This window comes from Diplotaxodon limnothrissa, linkage group LG3, assembly GCF_057381915.1.
Source record: "Diplotaxodon limnothrissa isolate DT_005_m linkage group LG3, D_limnothrissa_male_GT1.1, whole genome shotgun sequence".
In the NCBI taxonomy this organism is placed as follows: domain Eukaryota; kingdom Metazoa; phylum Chordata; class Actinopteri; order Cichliformes; family Cichlidae; genus Diplotaxodon; species Diplotaxodon limnothrissa.
The window spans coordinates 36807648-36833968 of NC_140598.1; the positions used below are offsets into that span (position 1 = coordinate 36807648).

At 39.7% G+C, this 26321-nt stretch overlaps 1 protein-coding gene across 1 annotated transcript; it reads right to left on the reverse strand.

Annotated features, from left to right (window-relative positions):
* Positions 1–4669: 4669 nt before the first annotated feature.
* On the reverse strand, positions 4670–26267 carry LOC146635631 (NLR family CARD domain-containing protein 3-like). Its single transcript, XM_085347997.1, has 12 exons — positions 26241–26267; positions 16193–16330; positions 16007–16108; positions 15840–15881; positions 13777–13855; positions 11786–12011; positions 9822–11625; positions 8873–9025; positions 7549–7722; positions 6663–6836; positions 5385–5431; positions 4670–5214 (listed from the first exon to the last, which is right to left on the reverse strand). Exons 2-12 carry the CDS (start codon positions 16279–16281, stop codon positions 4670–4672), a joined length of 3435 nt encoding a protein of 1144 aa, XP_085204123.1. The 5' UTR covers positions 16282–16330; positions 26241–26267.
* Between the last annotated feature and the right edge of the window lie 54 nt (positions 26268–26321).

Consider the following 26321-nt stretch of genomic DNA (forward strand, 5'->3'; position numbering starts at 1 on the left):
GTGGGTTTCCCCGTGTATTTAGGAAGTACTACTAAGTGCTTAACTAAAACTCTGACCACAGCCTCATTTAAAGTGGTTTTTTATTGTTTTTTTTTTTTTTTAATTATTTGGTTTCAGTGGCAGACACCTTCAGTTCACTCCTCATGTTTGGACATTTGGTGCTCTCCTCTTTATGATCAGCTGCAGGTGAAACGTTTAAAACACTCAATTCTCTAATCATTGACTAACTGATGAATCACTGCAGCTCCAATATATTGTTGCATTTGACAACCCACTACAGCAACTACAGAATAAAAGCACTAACCAGACTGATGACAGATTTCAAACATGCTGAATATAAAGAGTAGTATCATTTAAACTCACATGATTATCAGCCATAAGAACAAATTCAGATTTATATTAAATGGTAAATTTGTATAGCGCTTTTCTAGTCCATAGGACCCCAAAGCGCTTTACACTACATTCAGTCATTCACCCATTCACACACACACACACACACACAATTTATATACCTTACATATTGATGTAAGGTATATAAATGTAAGTACAGTTTGAATCACTGCAATATTATTTTCACACATCAATGGACCACTGAACTTCTCAGCTTCTAAAATGTAAAGCCTCATTTAGAAACTACACAAGTACATATAATGGTCAGGGATCAACATGAACCTGTCTTCTCTATTTGACTTTAATCAACTCTGCAGTGGCTCCATTATACAACCCAAGCCAAAGTCCAGCATAGAGCGGCTGAGTGAATGTGGTCTGGACTCTGTGGAGGAGAGTCATGGTTTCAGCTTCATCTCATTACTAAACCAGTGATCTGTAATGGAAAATTTCCATTTTTCTTGTTTAAGGTGTTAAATACTTATGCAAATGAAACACTGAAACACTGTAATAGACTGTTCAGTGGAAGTTTCTAAAACTAGATGAACTTATTTAAGCCTCAGTAGTTGAAGAAAACAACTCCCTCTGCAGCTGCTGATAACACCAAAGGCATGAAACAGCATACCCATTGTTCCATTAGGTTTCATAGCGAGCCGCGTGACGTGTGTTATGATCAGTTTATGACTTCCTTCCCTCTTCTTTGGAATGCATAAAGGAGTGGAAGCTCCACTTCTGTTTTAGAGCTCTCCTGATTGTATAACTGTTTGATGTCTGTGTTTGCTCTCCTGCATGCAGTAATTTCAGTAGCCTGGCCACAGCTGATTGTGTTGCAGACTTTATTAACAGAAAATTCCACCACAGATGAAATTTTAGTTAATGCTTCAGAGCAGGGAGCAGAAAAACATCTACTATCACACAACATTGTGTTTAACTTAGACATGAAAACATAACAGTCTTAATCATTTGAATACATTTCACTGAAAGCACAACTTATAAACACTGTTCTCACTGCTGTATTAAAAGATTCTCCTCATCTATAATGATCAGGTTTAATTAAATATGAATTAACGGAGCAAAAAAAATATTAAAACTGTTACAAACTAGTCTGTGTATTCAAAGCAGTGGTAAGAAACCTTAAATCTGTGGTATGCATTTCCCACACTCAGTGAAATGGCAACTCATTTGCTTTTATAATCTTATTATCTTAAAAATGTATTCAGCACTTTATTCTATACACTTCAAGTATTAATTTGCCTCACATACACCTAACATGCATGTCTTTGGACTGATTAACATGGAAGAAACATCGTAACTCCACACAGAAAGGCCTCAGCCAGGATTTAAATCAGGAACTTTCCCACCACCCTATTACAAATCTCAGGTTTGTGCCAAAAACCATCTCTCAAGGTACGCTCTGGGCTCGGATCCTTATATGCACCATATATGACCCCTCCTTTATTGTTTTACTATTACACTGTTTGCAGAATCCTGGGGCAAATTCCAACAACCAGCAGGTGGCTGTCTCTGAGTAACCTGTGCAAATGTGGTGGGGAAAAAAGACAGTTCCCATGACAATGTCATGGTCACCTCTGAAGTCTGTTACCCCTCTCACTTTAAAAAAAATCAAAGGCTGGAGCTTCTTTCTAATTGATGTTTTTATTTATATCGTTTTTCTTTCTTTGTCCTTGTCTCTTAAAATCCCCGAATATTTTCTAGAAACAAAAAAAAAGACTAAAATGGCTGAAAGTAGTACAGATGAGTGCCACGTGAGATCTATATCTGCAGGGGGGGAAAGGTGTCATCTTTTTTTATATATACAATAAGTTGTCAATCAGCTTTAAAAGCCTCAACTGAAGTATTACATTTATAAAGAAGATGTCACTGCCACCTGCTGGAGAGAAAGATGGTGCATAAACATTTTTAAACAAACAAACAAACAAACAAACAAACAAACAAACATGCCTGCACAAGTCAAGATGAACCCCACAAACTGTATTCTGGTGTGAGCTGCACACCTGTCCCCTGTCTGCACACAGCAGTATTCACTGTGGAAGCCAGTCCACTTTGTAACACTGGGTAGGTCTTTTGAAACATTATCTGAACTAGCTTTCATTTGAGACATTAGAGCTTAAAACCGCATGTTTATATAAACCTATCATGTCTATCGATACACCTGCTTTTCCAGACGAGCCACAATGCCGGCAGATTAACTCGTGTCACAGATTAACTGGTGACGGTCAAACAGATGTGTGGTAGACTTGCCTTTAAACTGACATCATGCATTTCATCTTCTCATCCGCAGAGGGCCACAAATCACCATCAATGAACAGTTCTAGGAGATTTTAGTGTAGATGCTCCATGACTTAATAAGGCATTCTGTTTTAAGGGGTTAGAGAGAAAATAAAAGAAAAAACCATGCAAATCTGCATTTGCTCTCATTTTAAGAGCTTCTGTCTTTTCCTATTTCAGAACCAATGAGCATACTTGGAGAGGTTGGTAAAAAAAAAAAAAAAAAAATCACAAGAAAGAGAAATCAAACATTTGGATTCTCTACTGGCTCTGCTATGATTTGGCAGTCAGCTAAACTCCTTCCTTACATTAAGACTCTGATGACACAATTCCATCTGTTCACAGGTTTAATGACACAGGGGAAGGTGAAACTGCACCATAGAGTACAAGGCATAATCACTTTTATATATTCACCATGTACAGATAAAACGATGAAAATATATTAACTACTTTTTATTACAAGTCAGCATATCCTCCTAAAATATACCGAGAGTGGCGTGTAACTGAAAATATTGTCAACCCCAAACAACAGACTGAACATTGGTTTCACCCTGGAAACATCCTTTAAATATAAACCCAACAATGTATACAGTGGTCCCTTGCTATAACGTGGTTCAACTTCTGCAGCCTTGCTGTTTTGCGGATTTTTTTGTGTGCAATTTTGAGCCCATTCTCACTCCTGAGGCGTAACATCCTGACGCATGTGTAGATTGACTCCAAACGGTTCTCATATGTCCTCAGTTTCCAATGTCATCATGTAGGAACGTGTTGGGTGCCCGAAAACATAATATGTTGACGATTTGTCACCTAGCGTAAAATGTTTGTTTGTTTTTTACAACGCATTGTGTTCTGTGTCCTGATCAGCTGTAGACCATTGTCAATCTCCTCCTGTCTCTCCTGTACAGTACAGAATCGCTACATTGATAGCTTGCAGTGTAAGTCTAAATTTCTGTACTTTTCTCCCCAACATGTTTTGCACCATCAAAGGCACCTGCGGTAGCACCCAAAAGGCAGAGGAAGATAGCTATCGCACAAAATCTTGAACTTCTGATTCAATGATTTATTAATGATTAATTGATGTTGAATTCTCTCGCAGGTGCTCTATTCCCATGTTCTGGACCAGAAAAGAGGGTTTTATTTTTGGTTTTATTTTATAATACTGGACTTATTTTTCTACAAAGGTTTGAACTTTGAGAGTGTCTAAACAAGAGAGAAAAGTGAAAATGTTCATGCCTGTGTGAGAAAAGTGAATAAAGTGTGTAGTGACGGGTTTTACAGCCTTAAAACATCTATAATAATTGTAAAAAATAAAGTTGGCTACTTTGCAGACTTCAACTATTGCGGATTATTTTTAGAACATAACACCCACAATAAACGAAGGACCACTGTACATTACAATCTGATTTATTAAAAATAAAGTATTCTTAATGTATTTATTATAACTTAAAACCATGAAATTACCTTAAAACTGCATAACCGCTGATGACGGCAGCCACAAAAGGCATAAGATGTAAGTGGATGTTGCTGGATTTAACTAGCTGAGCACAGCCCGTCTCCTCAAATTCACTGGCTAACATCCTGTTTGCTAATGACATCAGTTCCTATCACAGACTATAGTGATTTTAAGGTGGCTCACGTGAGTTACCATTTCATATTTAATATCTAAGAAATATAAAATAACATTCTACCTTAAACTGAATTCATTTTTGATATCACAGCAGATTATTTTTAATGAGTTCATATTTGTTGAAAATGCAAAGGAGCTGGTTGTGAACTGAGCTTCAGAGAAACACAACATACTGATATTCAGTGTGAAGCTTTGAGTGGAAAAAGAAAAACAACAGAAAAACATGTGGATCCTGGAATAATCAAAGCTTCCATCTTTATCCATGAATCTGAAAACGTGTTTCTGAGTGAAACAGACAGACATGTACAGACTATCTGTTCAACAGTCAAAGTGTTTCTCTAAAGAGGCACGAGTACACTCTTTAGATTATTCTCTGCAAACAAACACTGAGGAACCAGGAAACCACACTCTAAATCCAGGACAAAGAGGTTCTGTGAATGTGGTGTTGAAGGTATGGAGGTGGATCAGGGTGTCAGAGGAGACTCTGTAGAAGGACAGAGTGCCAGCAGGACAGTCCACATACACTGCTACTCTGTTAGAGACTGAGGAGGAGGAGAAGGAGGAGGATGATATGGAGGTTTCTCTGTTATTGTGACAGACAGAGTAACCATCATCGGAGCAGCTGAGACTCCAGGATTGATCATTCCACCCAAATGAACAGTTATCACTGCCACTTTTCCTTCGGATTTTTCTATAAGTCACTGATATGTCAACATCTCCTTTCCACTCAACCTCCCAGTAACAGCGGCCAGTCAGGCCATTTCTACACAGCAGCTGAGGATGAACATCAAATCTGTCTGGATGATCAGGATATAAATGAACCTCCTCCACATGTGTCACCTTTCTTTTGTTGTCAGACAGTTTGAGGTTTGTGTGTACTGTGTTTGTATCTATTGTGAGTTGACAGGAATCTGATGGAGAGAACAAACACAATCCAGTTGCAGTTATTGTTATCATCTGTTGATTGATTGACACTATGATGACTTCTGACATCAGAGAGGTGAATGAGTGATGTGACAGTTTGAAGATGGTTGAATGTGTGCTGCTTTGTTTTCATGAATCACATTAAAAACGCACTTACACTTCCTCAGACCTGGTCTCAACCATCGGACACCAGCAGGCTCCACCCTGAAAGGAGGAGGGGGATCAGACCAGCACAGTCTCTTTCAGCATGCACACGAGGACATTACATCATCATACACTGATACTGCTAGACAGTGATAAAGGAACAGTCCAACATTTTCAGAAATATGTGGCTATCTGTGAACCAGTATCTTTCAAATGCCACTCCCCTCCCCCAAACAAAACAAAACAAAACAAAACAAAGAGAGTTGTTGATTCTCACCAAGCAGAAGGTCCATATACACAATCACCAGTGTTTCCAAGTCCCAAGCATAAGTATTAAGAAATTTAAAGAGAGCATACGGGGCATATTTAAAGAGAGCCTCCACCAGTGAGTGAATGAATAGTGGCATTGTAAAGAGCTTTGGGTGCCTTGAAAAGTGCTATATAAATCTAATCCATTATTATTATTATTATTATTATTATTATTATTATTATTATATGGAACAAGCCAGGCAGGGGAACAAAGTGAAAAATGTAAAGACTGTGGGAAGACATATAGTTATAGATATGTCCAAAGATCCCAAAACAACTGCAAAGACACTAGTGAATGACTTAACGTAGTCGTGAATTGTACAGGGTGGGCCATTTATATGGATACACCGTATTAACATGGGAATGGTTGGTGATATTAAAGTCCTGTTTGTGGTACATTATTATCTGTGAGGGGGCAAACTTCTCAAGTGGGTGGTGACCATGGTGGCCATTTAGAAGTCGGCCATCTTGGATGCAACTTTTGTTTTTTCAATAGGAAGAGGGTCATGTGACACATCAAACTTATTGGTAATGTAACGTGAGGGTTCACTAGATGGTTTGGAATCTCTCTGAATAATTAGGAACAGCAAGATGGAGACGGATAACTTTTTAGCAGCCACTTTACTCTCAGCACACCGCAACAACAACCCACACTTCCTGTGTGCCGCCCTCATGAATACTTCACTGGCCTCTCAGAAGCCAGGAAATCTTATACTCAGATCAAAACAGGGAAAACAACCAGGTAGATATAACACATACTTATTACTGGTTTGAACATGCATGTCTAAACATTCAAACATGTAAACATGTAAATATCAAAACACGTAACCACCAAATAGCTACATAACTAGCTTTATAACCTTTGTAAACACCTCTTTGTATATCAAATTAGATTTAAATTTACTTCTACACTTTACAGTAATGCCACAAGAAAAACAATGGTTTTAATGTCTTCCTCCAGTACCAGACCTTTTCTCCATACCTGAGAGTTTCCAGTTTCCAGGATGGATTCTTCTGTTCAGGCACCAACAGCTTCATTCCCAAGTCTCCTGGATGATTGTAGCTCAGGTCCAACTTTCTCAAGTGGGAGTGGGAAGAACTCAGGGCAGATTCCAGAGAAGCACATCCGTCCACTGTGATCAAACAGCCTGACAGACTGCAGGTACATACCAAAAAAGAAGTGTTTTATTTTCTTCCCAGAGAAAGTGAGCTCCATCCCCTCAATTTAATTTACCTACATTTATAAAAATGTCTTAACTTTTTATAGCAGAGATAACACTACAATATAAGAGAAAGAACCACAACTCTCAGATGGTCCCCTGTCAGCAGCAATTGGTCACAGGAAGGAGGAAAAACGTTTTACAACTAGGAAGAGACCGCCAACAAAATCTTGCTCAGGGAGGTTTAACCATCTGCTTTAACATGTAGGTGATGTTGGTGCGAGTGAGGACAAACAGCCCATGAGTCCTGTGTCAGATTAGATAAGACTGACTGATAAGGTTCAGTAAATGCTTCAGTAAAAAGATTCAGGTAACTCAGGCGGGAAAAGCAGGGCTCTCCTCACATAGTCCATAACGTATATGGGGCGCTACCAATGTCAACCGAGTTGGGCAGTGGAAGGAAATGTGAGCTATATTCACTGAGCACAGGTAAAATAGCATAATAAATTAAACAAACAAAAAAACATTAAATGGAACAAAATGCATCCAGGATCATTTAAGGATTAAATATTGTTTGGGACTGTGTAAATAAAACTAAATTAAAATTTTCACGATTATAAAACTAGGGCAAAAAATCTTGTTATTTTTATTAAGTTATACAAACAAAATGCAAAAGAAAAAAAAGAGCAGAGCACATCTTGATCTGACCTGAGAGTTTCAAGTTTGCAGTATGGACTCTCCAGACCATCAGACAGAAGCTTCAATCCCAAATCCTTCACGTTGTTGTTACTCAGGTCCAGCTCTCTCAAACTAGAGAACCGCATGCTAAGAACTGAGGACAGAGCTTCACAGGCTGTCTCTGCAAGGTTACAGTGACTCAGTCTGCAGATTTATACACAAGAACACAAAGAACACTGATATAAGTCACAGTCACCTCAAGGTGCTTTATGTTGTAAGGTAGACCCTACAATAATACATACAGAGAAAAACCCAACAATCATATGACCCCCCTGAGATAAGAAAGACAAGATAAAAAATTCAGGGTCACCTGATCTAGCCCTAACTATATGATTTAGCAAAAAGGAAAGTTTGAAGCCTAATTTCAAAAGTAGAGATAGTGTCTGTCTCCCAAATCCAAAATAGAAGCTGGTTCCATAGAAGAGGGGATTCAAAACTGAAGGCTCTCCCTCCCATTCTACTTTTGAATACTACAAACCACGGGCAGGAAACATGGCAGGTGCCAGGGCTGTCCCACCAGGAATGATTCTAAGACTAGCATGACCTGGGCACAATGCAAGAAATATGTCTGCAAGGAGCATGCACACACTCTCTTCACATCCTGTGTACAGTAGTGCAGAGAAAAAATTTGGCTGTTGGACAAGAACTGTTCCATGTTCTGACTATGTTCGTATTATTTTCTGTTTTCTGGTTGAATTTCACATGAAATATGTACCACCCCCTCCAAACAAACAGCAAAAACAAACAAAACATAACAAATTAATAAAAAAAACCCTTCAACTCTACCATTGCCAGTCCCAGGCCTGTATAAGAAAAGAGGAGGGGTGATTGAAAGTGATGTCATGGTGCTAGAGCAAAAATTAACAAGATTCATTCTAAAGGGCATGGATGTAAACACCACGAGAAAGAAACAGATCTAGAATTAAACATTTGACCTGATGGTGGTGCTAGAGAAAAGGTCATGTCATCACCAAAGACCAACAGGGTTCATCTACTTGTGGTTATTAATGTTGGCAGTAATTTTGAAAAGTTCTCAATTCAAACTTTTCAAGATACATTTATTCTAAATTAAAAGTTTGACTTCATGGCTTGATGGTGGCACTAGAATTTTATTATCAAGAGAATACTAATGTATTCAATAAATAAACAAAGTGCCTGACGCAAACAATTGGTCAACAATTGTATGTAAACCATTTTGTAGAGGTAAATAACCCCCATGGTAAAACGTGATAGTAATATTTGAGGAGAATAGGAGGGTTAACTGATAAGAAAACAGAATATATATTGATCTGACCGGAGAGTTGTCAGTTTAGAGTATGGAAACTTCACTCTTGAATCCTGCAGGTCGTTGTTACTTAGGTCCAACTCTTTCAGACTAGAGGACTGGGAGTTGAGAATTGAGGAAAGAGCTTCACAGCTTTTCTTTGAGAGGTTACAGCCACTCAGTCTGAAAAATAAAAGATAAACTGAAAACACTGTTGTAGTGCAATGACAGTACACTGAAGTATTATTAGATTTAGCAATTTTTTAAGCAGTCTTGATCAACAATGTCAAAATTATTTTTGTAATTTTTTCTTAATTTCTTTTCTTCTTTGAGGCATCAAACAGTTCAATGCTCCCTGACCGCTAAGGACTCAACAACAATTATCTTATGTCTATGTTCAAAAAGTAAAAATCTCTCTCTCTCTCTTACACACACACAAACACACACAATTTAAACAAACCAACAAAAAACAAAATAAATCATCCACTTGCATTGTAACTGGCTTCTGTACATTTTGGAAATGTTGTTTATATTTTTAGGTAGGACGGTGGGGCAGAAATTGGATTAATTGTAATTCAGAAAAGGGTCCCATGTTCATCTTTCTTTTGTTTTGTTTTTGGGGGGTTTTTTTTGGGGGGGGGGGGGGGGGGGGGTGCTAAATGTGGGTTGTCGTAAAAATTTGTGCTATCTGAATGTTAAGATATAATCTAACAATACTGTGTCAGAATAAAACGTAATTTTACATTATACATTAACAGAAATGCATACAGTCTTGAAAACTTTGGATTATTACAAAATCACAGAACTACAAAAAAACCTAGGAGTTTCTTTCAATTTTAAAAAAGTAATTTAGAGATATCGGTTGACCTGATCTATGAGGGAAGCAAACAGGAAATCATTTAATATATGACTGTTCTATTTTCAATCATTTGTGAAATCAACCATTTTTAAATATAGTGATGAGTATATATTCACTTACAGAGCTTTGTTGGAAGTTTTGACCACTGGCAGCAGCCTCAGAAAAGCCTCCTCTGAAACAGAGTATTTCTTCAGGTCAAACACATCCAGATCTTTTTCTGATGACAGTAAGATGAAGACCATAGCTGACCACTGAGCAGGAGACAGTTTATCTGTGGAGAGACTTCCTGAACTCAGGAACTGTTGGATCTCCTTCACTAGCGAATAATCATTCAGTTCATTCAGACAGTGGAACAGATTGATGCTTTTCTCTGCAGACAGATTCTCACTGAGCTTCTTCTTGATGTACTCGACTGTTTCGTGACTGGTCTGTGAGATACTTCCTGTCTGTGTCAGCAGACCTCGTAGGAGAGCCTGATTGGTCTGCAATGAAAGACCCAGAAGGAAACGGAGGAACAAGTCCAGGTGTCCATTTGGGCTCTGTAAGGCCTTGTTCACAGCACTCTGGTGGAGATACTTTATACTACTTTTCTTTTTAAAAAAGAAAGACTTCTGGGAGGTTGGTTGTTGTTTTTCCAGCAGATTGACTCCAGAGTTGATGAAGGTCAGATGGACATGAAGAGCAGCCAGAAACTCCTGAACACTCAGATGGATGAAGCAGAACACCTTGTCCTGGTACAGTCCTCTCTTCTCTTTAAAGATCTGTGTGAACACTCCTGAGTACACTGAGGCTGCTCTGATATCGATGTCACACTCTGTCAGGTCTGATTCATAGAAGATCAGGTTTCCTTTCTGCAGCTGATCAAAAGCCAGTTTTCCCAGAGACTTAATCATCTTCCTGCTCTCTGGACTCCAGTGTGGATCTGTCTCAGCTCCTCCATCATACTTGACCTTCGTCACTTTGGCCTGAACCACCAGGAAGTGGATGTACATCTCAGTCAGGGTCTTGGGTAGCTGTCCTCCCTCTCTGGTTTTCAGCACATCCTCCAGAACTGTAGCTGTGATCCAGCAGAAGACTGGGATGTGGCACATGATGTGGAGGCTTCGTGAAGTCTTGATGTGGGAGATGATCCTGCTGGCCTGCTCCTTATCTCTGAATCTCTTCATGAAGTACTCCTCCTTCTGTGGGTCAGTGAACCCTCTGACCTCTGTCACCATGTCAACACAGTCAGGAGGGATCTGACTGGCTGCTGCAGGCCGTGTGGTTATCCAGAGGTGAGCAGAGGGAAGCAGTTTCCCCCTGATGAGGTTGGTCAGTAGCACATCCACTGAGGTGGACTTTCTAGGGTCAGTTAGGATTTCAGTTTTGTGGAAGTCCAGAGGAAGTTGACACTCATCTAGACCATCAAAGATGAACACAACCTGGAAGTCTTCAAAGCTGCAGATTCCTGCTTCTTTGGTTTCAGTAAAGAAGTGATGAACAAGTTCCACCAGGCTGAACTTTTTCTCTTTTAGTATATTCATTTCCCTGAAAGGGAATGGAAATATGAACTGGATGTCCTGGTCGGCTTTGTCTTCAGCCCAGTCGAGGGTGTATTTCTTTGTTAAGACTGTTTTCCCAATGCCAGCCACTCCCTTTGTCAGCACTGTTCTGATTGGTTCATCTCTTCCAGGTTGGGCTTTAAAGATGTCTTCTTGTCTGATTGTTGTTTCTGGTCTATCTGGTTTCCAGGATGCTGTTTCAGTCTTTCTGACCTCATGTTCATCATTGACCTCTGCAGTTCCTCCCTCTGTGATGTAGAGCTCTGTGTAGATCTGATTCAGAAGGGTTGGGTTTCCTTCTTTAGCGATCCCCTCAAACACACACTGGAACTTCTTCTTCAACTTCGTTTTAAGTTTACACTTACAAATTGCTGCAACATGTTCTGAAAACAATAAAAAAAAAAACCAGAAAACAATGAAATGAAATGCATATGACTATTTGTGCCCCCTAAAATATGCATGTGTAATATTTTTGTTAACATTAATGAGACATTACTAATTCCATTCATCCAGCAGCTTAAATATCTAGAGAAATTGTCTTACTGCTCTGCAGACGGTCAGCCAGCTCCTCCTGCTTCAGTTTCCTTAGGAAGTGCAATGTGATCTTCACAAATGCTTCTCTGCTGCTCTGCTGCTCATCATCCTCACCCTTCAAAACCTCCTCATTCACAATCTTATTCTCTACGCATTCTGGGTAATCTGGACTCAGAACCTTCTGGATCTTCTTCAGCTCATTCTTTACAAAAAGGATGATATTGTCCTCCAGCAGCTGGAACAGAATACTTTATGAATGACCCAGTCAGACTGAAATCATGCAGCCAAACATCAGATCCATGTTGGACAATCCACTGGTCGAACAAAGAGCAGCATGGAGATGACTGTGAACAGATGACTGGACTTTCTCATTGGTAACTTTATACATTTGTGTCACGTCTTAATTGACTGTTCAGTTGTTCTCAGTAGGATGATGCACCTCTTTTTTTTTGCTGCTAAATATGATACCATCACTCTCAACTTCCATCTACCTAACACCCACTCACTTAAGAGCAAGGGACATATCTTCTATGATCTCTTTACCAACTGTAAGCTAGACTTTCTCTGGTCAACTGAGACTTAGCAATGCCCAATGACTTGTCTCAGTTGAATTAATCCACTCCTCCTGGGTTTGTTAACATCTTTCAATCCTGTAGTACTGGCCGGGGACTAGTACTGGCTCATCTATCATGAGAGGTGAAAAGTCATACTAGTCTCTGCTCCTGTGTCAGTTCTTTTGAATCTACTGTGTGTTAAATGTCTGTTCCTACTCCTAGCATTATTTCAACTGTCTACCATTTCCCTAAACTCAACAATCAGTTCCCAAATGATTTTGCTGCCTGCCTCACATCTATCACAGTATTAATAACTCTCTCATCAGAGATTTTGTATCTTACCTTGAGAGTTTGGATTTCAGCAGCATATTGGTGTTGCTACTCAGTCTAAAGGAAACATTTGAAACCTGATTTGCTGCTCTGGTGTAACCCCGCTTACCTATGAAACTCTCTTTATTAACAATTCTCTATTAATAATTCTCTCTCCAGTAGCATTGACTCTTTCATAGACATTCAGAGTTTATTCACCATTGAAGAACTGATTTCACTCTACAACACTGAACTCCATGAAAAAAGAAAAGATCTGTTTTCTCCTCTTTCTCTACCCCCTGAGTTTACACCTGAACTTTGACTATTACTGTCACAAACTTTAGAGGCTCTACAAAAGAACTGGACTTGTATAAAAATCATAAACGACATTATAAGGACAGCATCGCTCAAACTTGCCCAGTTACTATTGTCATATTATCTCTTCTAATGAAGGTAACACCAAGTCACTCTTTTCATTGCTTAACAACATCATCCAGTCTCCAAAAGTTGATTCTGTTCATCTGGACGTAGCGTTTTGTGGGAGAAACATTTCGTCACTCATCCAAGTGACTTCTTCAGTCTCAGCTGACTGCAGGTTTCCCCAATCTTATAAATAGTACATTTGCATAATGACAATCTGCATGTCTTTGGACGGTGGGAGGAAGCTGGAGTACTGGAGGTATTTTATCATTCATTTCTTCTCCATGTACTATCTTTCATAAATACAACAACAATTTCCACTGACACACAAATGACATCCGGCTTAACAACAAATCTACTTTACCTCCCTCCTCACTCACTGACTATATATCGAAAACAAAATCCTGGTTGTCTTCAGCTTTATTCAAAATAAATAGCGACAAAACTAACTAACCTCATTAGTATAAAATCAACACGATCCAAAACAATTTTTCCTTAGTCAGTGACTGTTCCTCTGTCTCCCCCTCCTCACGGGTTAAGAGTCTGGGTGTCATTCTCGACAATACATTATACTTTCATTCATTGTATTTGCATCAATAATAATAATAATAATAATAATAATAATAACAACAATAATAATAATAATAATAAGTATTATTATTATTATTATGTAGATGTTTTGTTTAGTAGTAAAGTAGTTGTTGAACATGTGCAGACCATAAATATGGAGTCCAGGTGTGTTTCATGCTGCTGGGCAGACTGACCACAGGGAAACTCTGAGCTGTTCTGGCCCACTCTGTGGAAAAATCATGAAGAATTAGTCCAAGTACAGGATGCCGATCCACCACATCTTTGATTGCACCATTAATGCTAAATACGGGTTTATGAGCAGCATGCTCTCACAATCAGATTAGTTCGTTTTTCTCCTTTTCAGAGAAAACCTTTCATACATTCTTAAACCTGTTAGAAGACATACAGCATGAGTATTTTGAACTAAATGCAAGCGATGGAGTGTTGAATACCTAAACACAGAGAATTGCAGCAGTCCAGTCTAGAGGTGATGAAGGCATGAATAATTTTCTTTTAGATTTTTAGGAGGAAGATAAGGCTTCGCTTTGGCAATTTCATGTAACTGACAAAAAAACTGTTTTTCACAACTGTGGACGCTTGCTTCTCTAATTTAAAAGAGCTATCTAAAAACACTCAGAGATTTCTTACAGTGTGGGAGTGATAACAAGCAAGAGGCCCAAGAGTATCCATTAACTTATCCAAAGGGGCATGACTTCATAAAACAATAACTTCGGTCTTATTTTCGTTTAGGGTGAGAAAATTCAGTCTTTAACATCATGTAGACAGTTAAGGAAAGGTGGCAGTGGGACAGAGACATCCAGTATCAAGGGGAAGTAAATTTGGATGTCATCAATATAACAGTGAAAGGCAATGTTGTATTTCTTGAAAATAGATCCCAAAGGCAGGATGTATAAGGAGAAGGGAGTTGGGCCCAAAACAGACCCATGTGGCACACCGCAACAAATAGGGGCGGAGGAAGAGGAGTATTCTTCAGTAGCAACAGAAAAGGACCTCTCTGATAGTTATAATTTAAACCCTGTTTAATACGGCTCCTTTAAGACCAACAATGTGTTGAAGTCTCGATAAAAGAATGTTATGTTCAGTTAGCTAGCTCTTCAACCACTAGTTCCAAACTAAAGTTGTGTTGGGATTAAATAATTTGCAGTGCCTCAAAAATACTATGCTTTTTATTAATAATAAGTGTTATAAAGTTATAAAGTACAGTATTAAGTGGACACAGCCCTGAAAAATAAAGGCATGAAACCATGTGTGCTGCAAGAGTAGAAAGCTGCAGACTCTTGCTCACACTTGCGTGGGAAAATGTAGATAAGAGGGGACCATCTCTAGTGGAAGGTTACTGAGACACTGTTGTTTAGACTAGAATGAGAGAGCGTCTGGAATAAAACTGTTAGGGGCACAGCACCATTTTGAGATCCGTGGCAACGTGTCACGCAGGACGCATCTCCTTTCTAGAAGTAATGTGAAAGAGAAATAAAGGGTTAAATGGTCTACTGAGCAGTGTTTTGTCTTCCATCGGATGCCTCTGAGGAACCAAAAGAACTCAGCGAAGTGTTGATATTTACAGTTGGCATCATACATCATACAGTTAGTAAAAGCAGAGAATAGTGAGCAGCGGTCAATGACTTTATCATGCATAACTGACGCACAGGTCCCTCACTGTTCAACTCCACATTACACACTGCGATATTAAACATCACTGGGAAATGATCTGATATCCCACAGTCCTTGATTTCTGTAATACAAACATCCAGACTGTTTGACAGCACCTGAACAAGTGTGTGGCATTTCGTGAGTTGGATCACACCCACTGAGTAAGATTAAAGTGTCCATAAGGGGAAGGAAGTCCTTTACTAGTGGTCTAGTCTCACAGCGTACATGGATGTTAAACTCAACAACAATTAAAACACGGTCATATCCTAGCATAAGATTCCCTAGTAAGTCTGCAACATCAAGATTAAAATCCTTAATGCATTTTGGTGGACGATACACCACAGCTCAGAGGACTGAGGGAGCGGAGTTCAGTTCCAAAAACTGCACCTCAAAGCTGGGGTAGAAAAAAGGTAGCAGTTGCCGACAGCGAAATTTGTTTTTAAATACCAAAGCTAGCCCTCCATCTCTACCAGTGATCCGGGGAGATCTGAGAAATGAACAATCGGGGGGATGGAGTTCCGAGAAGGAAGAAAACTCACTGGGTCGAAGCCAAGTTTCCGTCAGGAATATAAAATCCAGTCCTGATGAGATTAAAAAAGAAAAAAAAAGTCATTTCAGATAAAAGTCTTGTTTGCCAACAACATATATCCAACAACATCAAGCAGTTAAATCAGCTCTCAAAGACTTCATGTTACTAACAGCTCACCTCTCTGCAGCAGATGCCTGCTGGACTTTAAAATTAATGAAACGTTCATTAGAGTCGTCAGTCTTTAAGGACACACAGCTGGGTGGAGGTTCAGGCTGGTTCCTGTGAATAATGATGAAGCAGTGATGTGAGTGCTGAGCTGTGACATGGAGAAGAGTCATGGACAGTTAGAGATGGTCATCTCACCTCTGAGCTTTGGTCTGGCTCTCATCTTCCCCACACACAGTGGTTTTAGAGGGAGGGACTCCCTCCTCTCTGTCCTCACACGGATCCATGCTGCCGAATTCACATCCACGTCAGCTCACACGCACTTTCTACCTTCACCTGCAGAGGAAACACCAATCATTCATGTGCACATCAACTGAAATACTATTAATGCTATTGTATAAGTTTAGCGTGACTTGTTTTTTCTTGTCTTTTCTCATTTTCACAAAACACAAGAGATGTAACATTTCTTTTAGTTGCTGATGTTCCTGATGTTGGTCTTGCCGTGCCTTGGTCCTCTAAACTACTGAAGTGATGCACTGTACAGTAGTAAGTAACATAAATATAAATGTAACATAAAAAGTTACAAATATTTTACTAAATGTTGTAAAAAATGACTCGAAAAAACATGTTTTTGTAAGGTTTTGAGCTAAATGTGGAAAGATGTTGATGTTAATTTCAGCATGTTTCCCTTTACAAACGGCGCCCCATAGTGTAGCCTTAATGTGGTCAGACTTTTTAATTGGTTGCTCCTAAATACACTTTTATTGTAGCTCTGTTTTACTTGCAAATGTGTGTGAAATGCTCACGTTTACATCATTTAACACATGGGCACACAGTAATCAAATTACTCAATGATTCGGTCCAGCACTATAATAGATATAGAATGACTGAAAACAGAAAGGAAGCTGTTTATCAAGAACCCAAAAACACAAGAACAGCTTTAACAGATGAGTCAGCTATCTGGGCTACGATGATGTTAAATCATTTTTTATTGCACAGAAGATTAGAGATGATCTGCCAACACAGTCTCATTCCTAACTCATCAGAGAACCTCTGTGATCACATTTTGGACACATCTGGAACCGACAGCAAACAAATTCTTTACAATTTGTTTTACATTGCTCGCATTTATCACTGTGATCACAAACTACAAAAGGTAACTGTTGAGGAAATTTTAAATAAACTGCAAACACCCGGTAAGCATCTTTTTGAAGCAGAGTTTATTATACACACTGCATGTGGAGAGAGGGCTCTGGTCACAAACCAGAATGGTCTCTAAAGATGGGCGCTGCCTTACATATGACCCGGCCAAACTCATGGACAAAGGAAACTCCTCAGCACATCACGTAGCTCTATACCTCCCAGTTCAGCTCATCCTCGAACCCTTCCCCCCAAAGGAGAATTACGACCAACCGGCACCTCCCTTATGCGGTGCCTATATGCCTGTAACCCACATACAATGACCCCACTGTGAAGGTGTGATAAACATAAGGCCCACTTGAGATAACATCCTACATGCATATAACTATGTGACAAAGTGATACTATTATTACCAATGTAAAATACATATTACTACATAGAATAAAGAAATCTTCCATCACAAAACTATTTCCACATCAGCTACACCAACAGAGAGCTGACAGACAGATAGTCCAGGAGGATTTAATGATACCATCAAAATTATTAGTTTAGCCTTTAGTTATAGAACATAATTCACATGCAGACATCACAATTATAGAATTTAATAAATCCAGAGCTACAATCAGAATGAAATGTTTTTTTTAAAAAAACCTTAAAGTTATGAAATATTACAGTGCTCTATAAATACAGTCAGGTCAGTTCAGCTCCATTAGTTTCTGTGACGCCAAAATTATCAGCTGTTAGCAGAGGAATGTTTTTAACTGTACACTTCCTCATGCCTGAGTGTGTCACGCTACATGTGGGTCTGAGTGTGAACATTAACTTGGTTATTACAACTTTATTCTTCTCTGTTCTTTCTGTTTTTAAATACGTGCTTCTGTTTTTCATCAACAAATAGGAGTCCTTGTTAAAGTGGTTCAGATCTTCACACCTGAACATTTCGCTGAGTTTTTTATACATACACCGGATCCCAAATTATTATACAAATTGTGTTTATTTAAGTTTCATAAAGATTAAATAAGTTGTTTTTCAATTAAACTCAAGGATGGAATTGTGGTGTTAGAAACAGTTGGAAGTCACGCACACAAAGAGACACACATTCTGTGGCCACACACACACACACACACACACACACACACACACACACACACACACTGTGGTGGTGGTGATCTTTGGATCACTGAAATCAAATCACAATGATGAAGGTTTCTGCCGGGCAAATACATCAGATTAAGAGAGCAGCTGCTAAAAGGCCATTAAAAAGCAGCAAACACATATTTTAAGTTGCAGGTGCCTCTGCAGCCCCGCAAACGTCAAGCTGTAGGATCCTCCAGAGACTTGCAGTTGTGCATAAACCTTCTATTCGGCCACCCCTAACCAATGCTCACAAGCAGAAATGGTTGCAGTGGGCCCAGAACTACATGAAGACTAATTTTCAAACAGTCCTCTTCACTGATGAGTGCCGTGCAACCCTGGATGGTCCAGATGGATGCAGTGGTGGATGCAGTGGTGGATGGTTGGTGGACGGCCATGATGTCCCAACAAGGCTGCGTCGTCAGCAGGGAGATGGTGGAGTCATGCTTTGGGCCGGAATCACGGGAAAAGTGCTGATCGGCCCCTTTAGGGTCCCTGAAAGTGTGAAAATGACCTCTGCAAAGTATGACTGACCACTTTCTTCAATGGTACAAAAAGAAAAACAGTGCTGTCCGCAACAAAATCATCTTCATGCAAAACGATGCACCATCTCAAGCTGCAAGGAATACCTCTGCATCATTGGCTGCTATCGGCACAAAAGGAGAGAAACTCATGGTGTGGCCCCCATTCTCCCCTAACCTCAATCCTATTGAGAACCTTTGGAGCATTCAAGCAAGCAAAACAGGTGGGAGGCAGTTCACATCCAAACAGCAGCTCTGGGAGGCTATTCTATTCGAAAATTATGTTGACTGTCATTTGAATCACTATTTAGGAAAATCAGAGAAAAATACCATTTGCATAATAATTTGGAATGCAGTGTAAAGACTAATAATCAGTACTGATTAGTTTTTATTTTTTGTTTATTTGTGCTTCTGATTGCATTTCCTATTGTGATTGAATGCAACATAGATCTTAACCTTTACATAAAGGACTCAACTGACTCAAATAACATCAAGTGAGCCTTTGAAAACTGTTCAAAAGGAAGAAATGTAAAAGCATTTTACAAAAAATCTGAAGACTTGGGACGTCAAAATGGAGAGAAAGGCAAGAGACCACACCTTGTCCAACTATCATTGATTAAAAGCTTAAAATGCTAAACAAGAAAACTCAGACTCAAATCCACTGATTCATCCAAAAAGAGAAAGTACAAAGTGAACTCGACAGCGACACAAAGACATGGAAAAGTTGCCAAATACTTTTCTGCACATCATGCATGATGTAAGTCACATCGCTCTTGAATTTTCTTCTGTTGTTCATGTTTTTACTGAAACATTCTGCTTCTTTACTTCATCTTGTTTCAACAATAAAACCAGTACAAATTCAGTAAAACCTGAACGTCCACTTCTCAGCAACAAACTAATTTGTCTAATGGATCTGAAGTTTCATACAGATCCATTTAAACTGTTGTTCACAGTAACAAATGTTTCAGTGTAGAGTTACTGATAACCAGTGTCTTAAAAAAAGAGTGATCAAAGTTTGTCCTGAAGTAAGAGCTGAACATCTGGTTCAAACATCACAGAGCAGAAACAAACAGTCAAACTGTTAAAGGAGGAGACAAAAAAAACTTACAGTTTCTTCACACAGAGACACGAACAACAAGCTCCACACCTGGACATTAAACAGGGACACACAGGTGAGCTGCTTACAGGAAGGAGGTGGGACTCCGCCTGAAGCAGGACAGGTGGGAGGGGCTAAGCTCTGTGTGTGTTGATGCTGTAACATTTAAAAATATGTTGTCTGACTGCTCAGACTAAATCTAGTCAGAGTAAAGTTCGCATGCTGACGTGTGAGTACACGAAACCTTGTTGAAGCTGCAGGTGTGAACACACTAATCACAGATCGTCTCTAAAACACTGTTTACTTTGCTTGGAATATAAAAGCTTCAAATGTTCAGCATGTTTCTCTGGATTACTTAATATATTATCATGCTTTTTACAACTACACGAATGTACTATCGCTGTGTGATTTATTACTGTTACTGAAGGTCCCGTATAGTAAAGGGACCTCTGACTAATACGGCGGGGTCCCTGTCGGCTCGTAGCCGAATAATAGCTTTACTTTGTTGTGTGGGTCAACTTTGCTTGCGAGAGACAGAGAGAGGCGTTGAAAGACTGCTCCAACGGAACTTATTGTTTCGGAGGAAAACACGAACACGGTGTACAGTCGAGTCTTAATAGCTTACTTACAACTGGGCTCGTCAGGCACTCTTCTTGGCTGCAGTGGTTGTTATTATATTTACATGCTTCCAGCTCTTATTTTTGCTCGATGACAACTCGTACTTTTCCACCGTCCTTTTTCTCCCTCCTCTTGCTCACAGACACATAACGGGTATGGCAGTCCATTCTCAATGCAGCACAGACTACACTGTCCATGATGCTACATTCTTTAGAGCTATGCTTGTAGCATTCTGCCTATTCGGTCTTTAAGTGATGACGTTTCAAATTCTGCTTCTGGGCCCAAAGTAGTCTGCATTGCAAATGCAAAGACATTTTTTAAAACGTATGTCAAAGTGTAACCGACATGAAACTCCCCTGGGACAACAGATGGAGCGCTGGTGTTGTGCAGGATGTAGGATCTAGTAAAGATGCAGGAGGAGAACTGTACCGGTGAGTTAACAGCATATCACTGCGTCACACACCAAGAGACGCTGTGTGGTAAAGTCCTAAAAATGGAGCATGTAATGATCACCGTGACGCAGGCTGTACATTTTATCTGAGCTAAAAGTTTAAATCACCGTCAATTTCAGTCTTTTATGTGGGAAATAGATTCAGAGTTTGCCGACATTCCTTATCATACAGACGTCCGCTGGCTGAGTTGGGGAAAAGTTCTCAACAGAGGTTTTGAGCTCAGCAAGGAAATCTGTCTGTTCATGGACATGGCATGTATGATGCGGCGAAGGCATTTCAAGTGAAGCTGTCACAAATGCACCAGTGCAACTTGCCTCACGTTCCCTGTTGCCAAGTAATGTTGAACAAAGTCGGCGCACTTTGCTCCGCTAACATCACTGTTTTATCCCTTGTTCTTCCTGTTTTGAAAAACCGTCTTTCTCACTGAACTGCTCACTAAACTAGAATTGTATTTGCTGGAAAGTGACAGAAATATAATCTCATAATAATTATTACAAGAGCAGGTTGGGATGCATAATTGATAACAGGAAAATACACTGCTCGGTTACGTCAAATCATCATCAATGAATGTGGTAAAACAGCATCTACAGCTTTATCATTTGAGATGAATTTTTCCACACGTCCACTCTTACCTCTTCCTCTTTGTCCTCCTCTCTCAATCCTTGTTAAATCTTACAGTGAATAAAAGACATGAACTGATCCACATCTGTTTATAACAATATTCAAACCCAGTCTGCAGCTGGACACTCACAGGTAACATCATTTTGACTTGCTGTCACCTTGATCTGCAGCTATACCGGAAAAAAAACACTGAAGCCCAATTCCATCAGAATAGGAAGAGAAATCTTTAACAAACTAAAATAATAAATTGCATCATCTCCTCAGCTGGCGACTCGCAATATACCAGCAGACTAGTGGATCAATAGGTTCAAGTTAGCTATTCATTTCTAGTGGTTTTAAAATACACCATCTACTAGTTTTATACATGATTTAGAGAACAAATACAAATAAGCAGACACTTTATAAGTCACAGCAACGTCCCCGCACTATCAGAACAGTTTGAACTTTTGCTAAATTTCAGTTAAAGTGTGTTTTAAATTGGTGTCACTAATCTTCTTTCTGCCGTAACAACTAAAGTCTTATTAGTCAATCAATGACTGAATGATTGTTTTTGACTACATCTTTTCTATTAAAAATAATGTTTGAGTTGTACAAGTTATTCTACAAATATTTAACTTAAATATAATATCTATGTTAAAGGATTCCTAGATCACCATATGACATGTAACGTTTACCTACAGTTGAAGTAGGTAAACGTTCCATGTTAAATTTAAATCAGGTATTTTTATCTCATAACAATGAGATATGGTGTAAGCTGTTGCTAACATATCAAAATGTCGTGTCGGAAACACTCTGGACTCGTCCAGGATTTGAACCTGGGCCTGCCTACACCCAAAGAGCTCACAGATGTTTGGTTACTTTGTCACTATGCTGACTAACTGTCTTTGATTTGTTGGAAACGGTGATATTTAGCACAAAATCCAACAGGCTTTAAATCAGAAAGCTAATCTTTCACATACACCGTAATAATGAAATCACCGTCCTCCACTGCTTTATGTTGGCAGGTTCTAAGTAGAGAGAGTCTGACTAGACGTTGTTACTGGGAAGTGGAGTCGAGAGGGAGAGGGGTTAAAGTTGCAGTCACATACGAGAATGAAGAACATCAGTGTAGATTTGAAATGAATGCTAGAGGTGAAACACACCGTGGTGTAATAATCATTTATTACACACGGGCAATTCAGGATGTAATATAGATTCTAACTTGAAAGTTCCTCTTCGTAAGGTTAAGATTAGTGGTATAGGTTGTATCACAGAGTCTCCCGGCCTCCCCTTCCTACCTTGTACTCATACGTGAGTAGTAATATGTATGTGCTTTTATCACCCCCCCCCCCACCACCCACCAGCTCTTTTGCACTATTGTATTGTAGAGATGCTATATGCTCCTCAGCCCCCGAGCTTTACAGGGTTTAGGCTGATCGTTTATTTTTCTCAGTGTATGTAATGACAGGGAAAGTCTTATAGCTACCAGAGGGGTTGAAAACAGGAGGTTAAATCCTTACCCTCCAAAACTTCGAAGAGCGCACGACATGGTTTAAGGACTCCCCTTTTTATACAGGGGAGCAACTGGAGTGGTTTGCACTGTCTGTTTAGCCAGGTTGATGACGCCATCAAGAGGGACAGACACAACACTGCATACGAGGGTATTAGAAAACGCCTTGTTTTTGACAATTTAGTGTCAAAAACAAGGTGTTTTCTAATATTCCTATAGAGGATGCAGCGCAACTGTGGGACCTCGCAGAGGGTCTGCTAATCCAGACCCTGCCGACTCCTTCCCCCACTCCACAAGGCTGCACTGCAGACCCAACTGGATCAGACCTGTCAGAGGAAACAGTAATCAACATTAAACTCGCAACCCTCCACCTGCTGGAGATTGTGCTGAATGAGTATCAACAAGAGATAACGGGGATGTCCAAAACCATGGGCTGCATCTTCCTGAAGATGCATTTGTAGGCCGATTACATCACAGCCAGGTGACGAAGGCTGTCCAAAACTGTAGACTCCTCCAAATGCAGCTGACAAATGTGTCCTTTATTCAAATGCATCTGAGAACAGGTGAGTCTTCAACCTGGATTTAAATAAACTGAGTGTTTTAGCTGATCTGAGGCTTTCTGGGAGTTTGTTCCAGATATATGGAGCATAAAAGCTGAATGCAGCTTCTCCATGTCTGGTTTTGACTCTGGGAACTGATTAAAAAACCAGATCCAGATGACCTGAGGGATCTGGAAGGTTCATACTGGGTCAGGAGGTCACTGATGTATTTTGATCCTAAACCATTCAGAGCTTTATAAGATAAGATACCTTTATTAGTCCCACAAGGGGAAATTTCAGAACTTTAAAGTCTATCCTCTGACGGACAGGCAGCCAGTGTAAAGACCTCAGAGCTGGACTGATGTGGTCCACTTTTTTGGACTCGAGCAGCAGAGTTCTGAATGAATATTGGGTGTGGGGGGAGATTACCATTTTATGACTAAGGATGTTGTTAGAAACAGTTGGAAGTCATGCACACAAAGAGACACACATTCTCACACACACACACACACACACACACACACACACACACACACACACATTCTCACATGCATACACACACACACACACATTCTCACATGCATACACATGTTTACACATACACACTCATAGTGCCTTGTCTTAGAACCATTTGGGTGGGAGGTGCTTTTGCTGTGATGTGTATTGTGTGAACTGTTTTGGGAGATTTGAGATCGGCCTGTAGTTGTTCATTTGTGTCATGTCAAGATTGTCCTTTTTCAGTATAGGTTTAATTACAGTTTTTAGTTGTTCTAAAAACACACCTGACATTAAAGAAATGTTGAAGATCTGTAACAGGTCTGATTCCAAAGTCTTTGAGACCTTTTTGGAAAAAACTTGTTGGCAGGACATCTAAACAGCAGGAGGAGGAGTTCAGTTGACCAAAGATCTCCTCCAGGTCTTTGCTGTTAATAGGTTTAAACTGTTTCATGGTGTTTAAACAGTTTTTTGGTGGACACAGTACATATTCTGGATCTGCTGTTGATGTACCAATTGTTTGTCTAATCTTTTTGATTTTGTCTGTGAAGAATTTGGCAAAGTCATTGCAGGCCATGGTTGAATGAAGTTCAGCTGCCACTGACACAGGAGGGTTTGTTAGCCTGTCAACTGTAGAAAATAAGACCCGAGCATTATGGCTGTTTTTAGTGATGATGTCAGAGAAGTAGGACCTCCTTGCACTCCTCAGTTGTAAATTATAATTGTGAAGTTTCTCTTTATAAATGTCATAATGAACCTGGAGGTTTGTTTTTCTCCATCTGCGCTCAGCTTTCCTACACTCTCTTTTTTCATTTTTCACCAGTGTGGAGTTTCTCCATGGAGACTTTTTCCTTCCAGAGATAACCTTCACCTTAATGGGAGCAATAGTGTCCATTACATTTAACATGTTAGCATTGAAGCTATTGACGAGCTCATTGACTGACCCTCTGGACAGGTCAGAGGTTAATGGGAAGACCTGGTTAAAAATCTCACTACCGTTTTCAGTTATACACCGTTTTGTGATCACTGCTGTTGATATATTTGTGTGGGCTGAAATTTTACTTTCAAAGAAAACACAGTAATGATCAGACACGCCCACATCAGACACAGTAACCTTTCAAATGCTCAGGCCCTTGGAGATCAGTAGGTCAAGAGTACGGATGGGTACCGGTATCCGGTGCCATGATGGCACCGGTTCTGACATAAACGGTAGTAACCAGACCGAAAAGCAGCGCACATTTCAGTGCTTTATTTCGGTGCTTTTTTTCCCTGAGATGTCATACACTTTGGATTCTAGCCAATCAGTTTACCTTTGCAAGCGTAGTAAGCAGGCCCAGGTACGTAAGTTCTTTTAGAGCAGAGCTACAGATTAAAAATGCCCAAGGCAAAGCGGTCAAAAGTCTGGCTGTACTTCACAGCAAAAGATGTAAACATATCAGATTGTAGCGGGAAAATGATTCTGTGAACCTTTCTGCAGATCTTTAGGAGTGCTCATCATTACATTGCATACTTCTCATTGCTCCTGTTCACTGTATTATTCCATTCTGTTCTATTCTGGTACATTGTATTAATGCATTACAGCACATACTGTTCAATTAGCAGCACTTCAGTTTTAAAATTAATAGCATAGAGTATGCAACATCATGTCAACTACATCATTAACAGATAATATTTTAAATTCTCAGTATCTCTCTTACACATGCAAACTCACACACACAAAAGCTATGTCCCAATTCATAGGCCGCACATTTTGGAAGACCCGGCCTTCGTGGTCTGCGTGGGCCGGCTCCTTCGAAGACCGAGAAGGCCTTCTGGTTGCATACTCTATGCTGATGCAAGCTCAGCAGCCTGCAACAAGTGCTTTAAGGTGATACTTAATACTCTGCCCCATTCATGAGAATATCATCAGGTAAACCAGAGACAGGCTCTAATGTTTTATTCTCCATAGCAATAATACTGACAATTAATTCGCGACTGTTACTCTTGAACATTGGTGAAAGCAAGAATGTCTGCCAAACTTATGCTAACGATTAAAACCACCTAAAGCTGCAAATAACACAGTAATATCAGCACTAAAGAAAAAGTCTAATCAATCATCAAAGAAACCAAAAAAGTGGCAGCAGTGTTTTTACATTACTTACCATTTGCAGTGGAAGAATACACTGACGGAATAAAACATGGGAGCCTTGTTTTCCTTACATGGCTAAACAAACACAAGATGA

Bases quoted from the DNA above. Each gene is read 5' to 3' on its own strand.
- LOC146635631 (XM_085347997.1), bottom strand. From the start codon at position 16,281: ATGGATCCGTGTGAGGACAGAGAGGAGGGAGTCCCTCCCTCTAAAACC. The intron at 12,012-13,776 runs GTCTGCACATGT...ATTCTGTTCCAG, and splicing joins ACCTGGACTCCATATTTATG to CTGCTGGAGGACAATATCAT. The intron at 9,026-9,821 runs GTAAGTGAATAT...TTTATTTTTCAG, and splicing joins AAAACTTCCAACAAAGCTCT to ACTGAGTGGCTGTAACCTCT.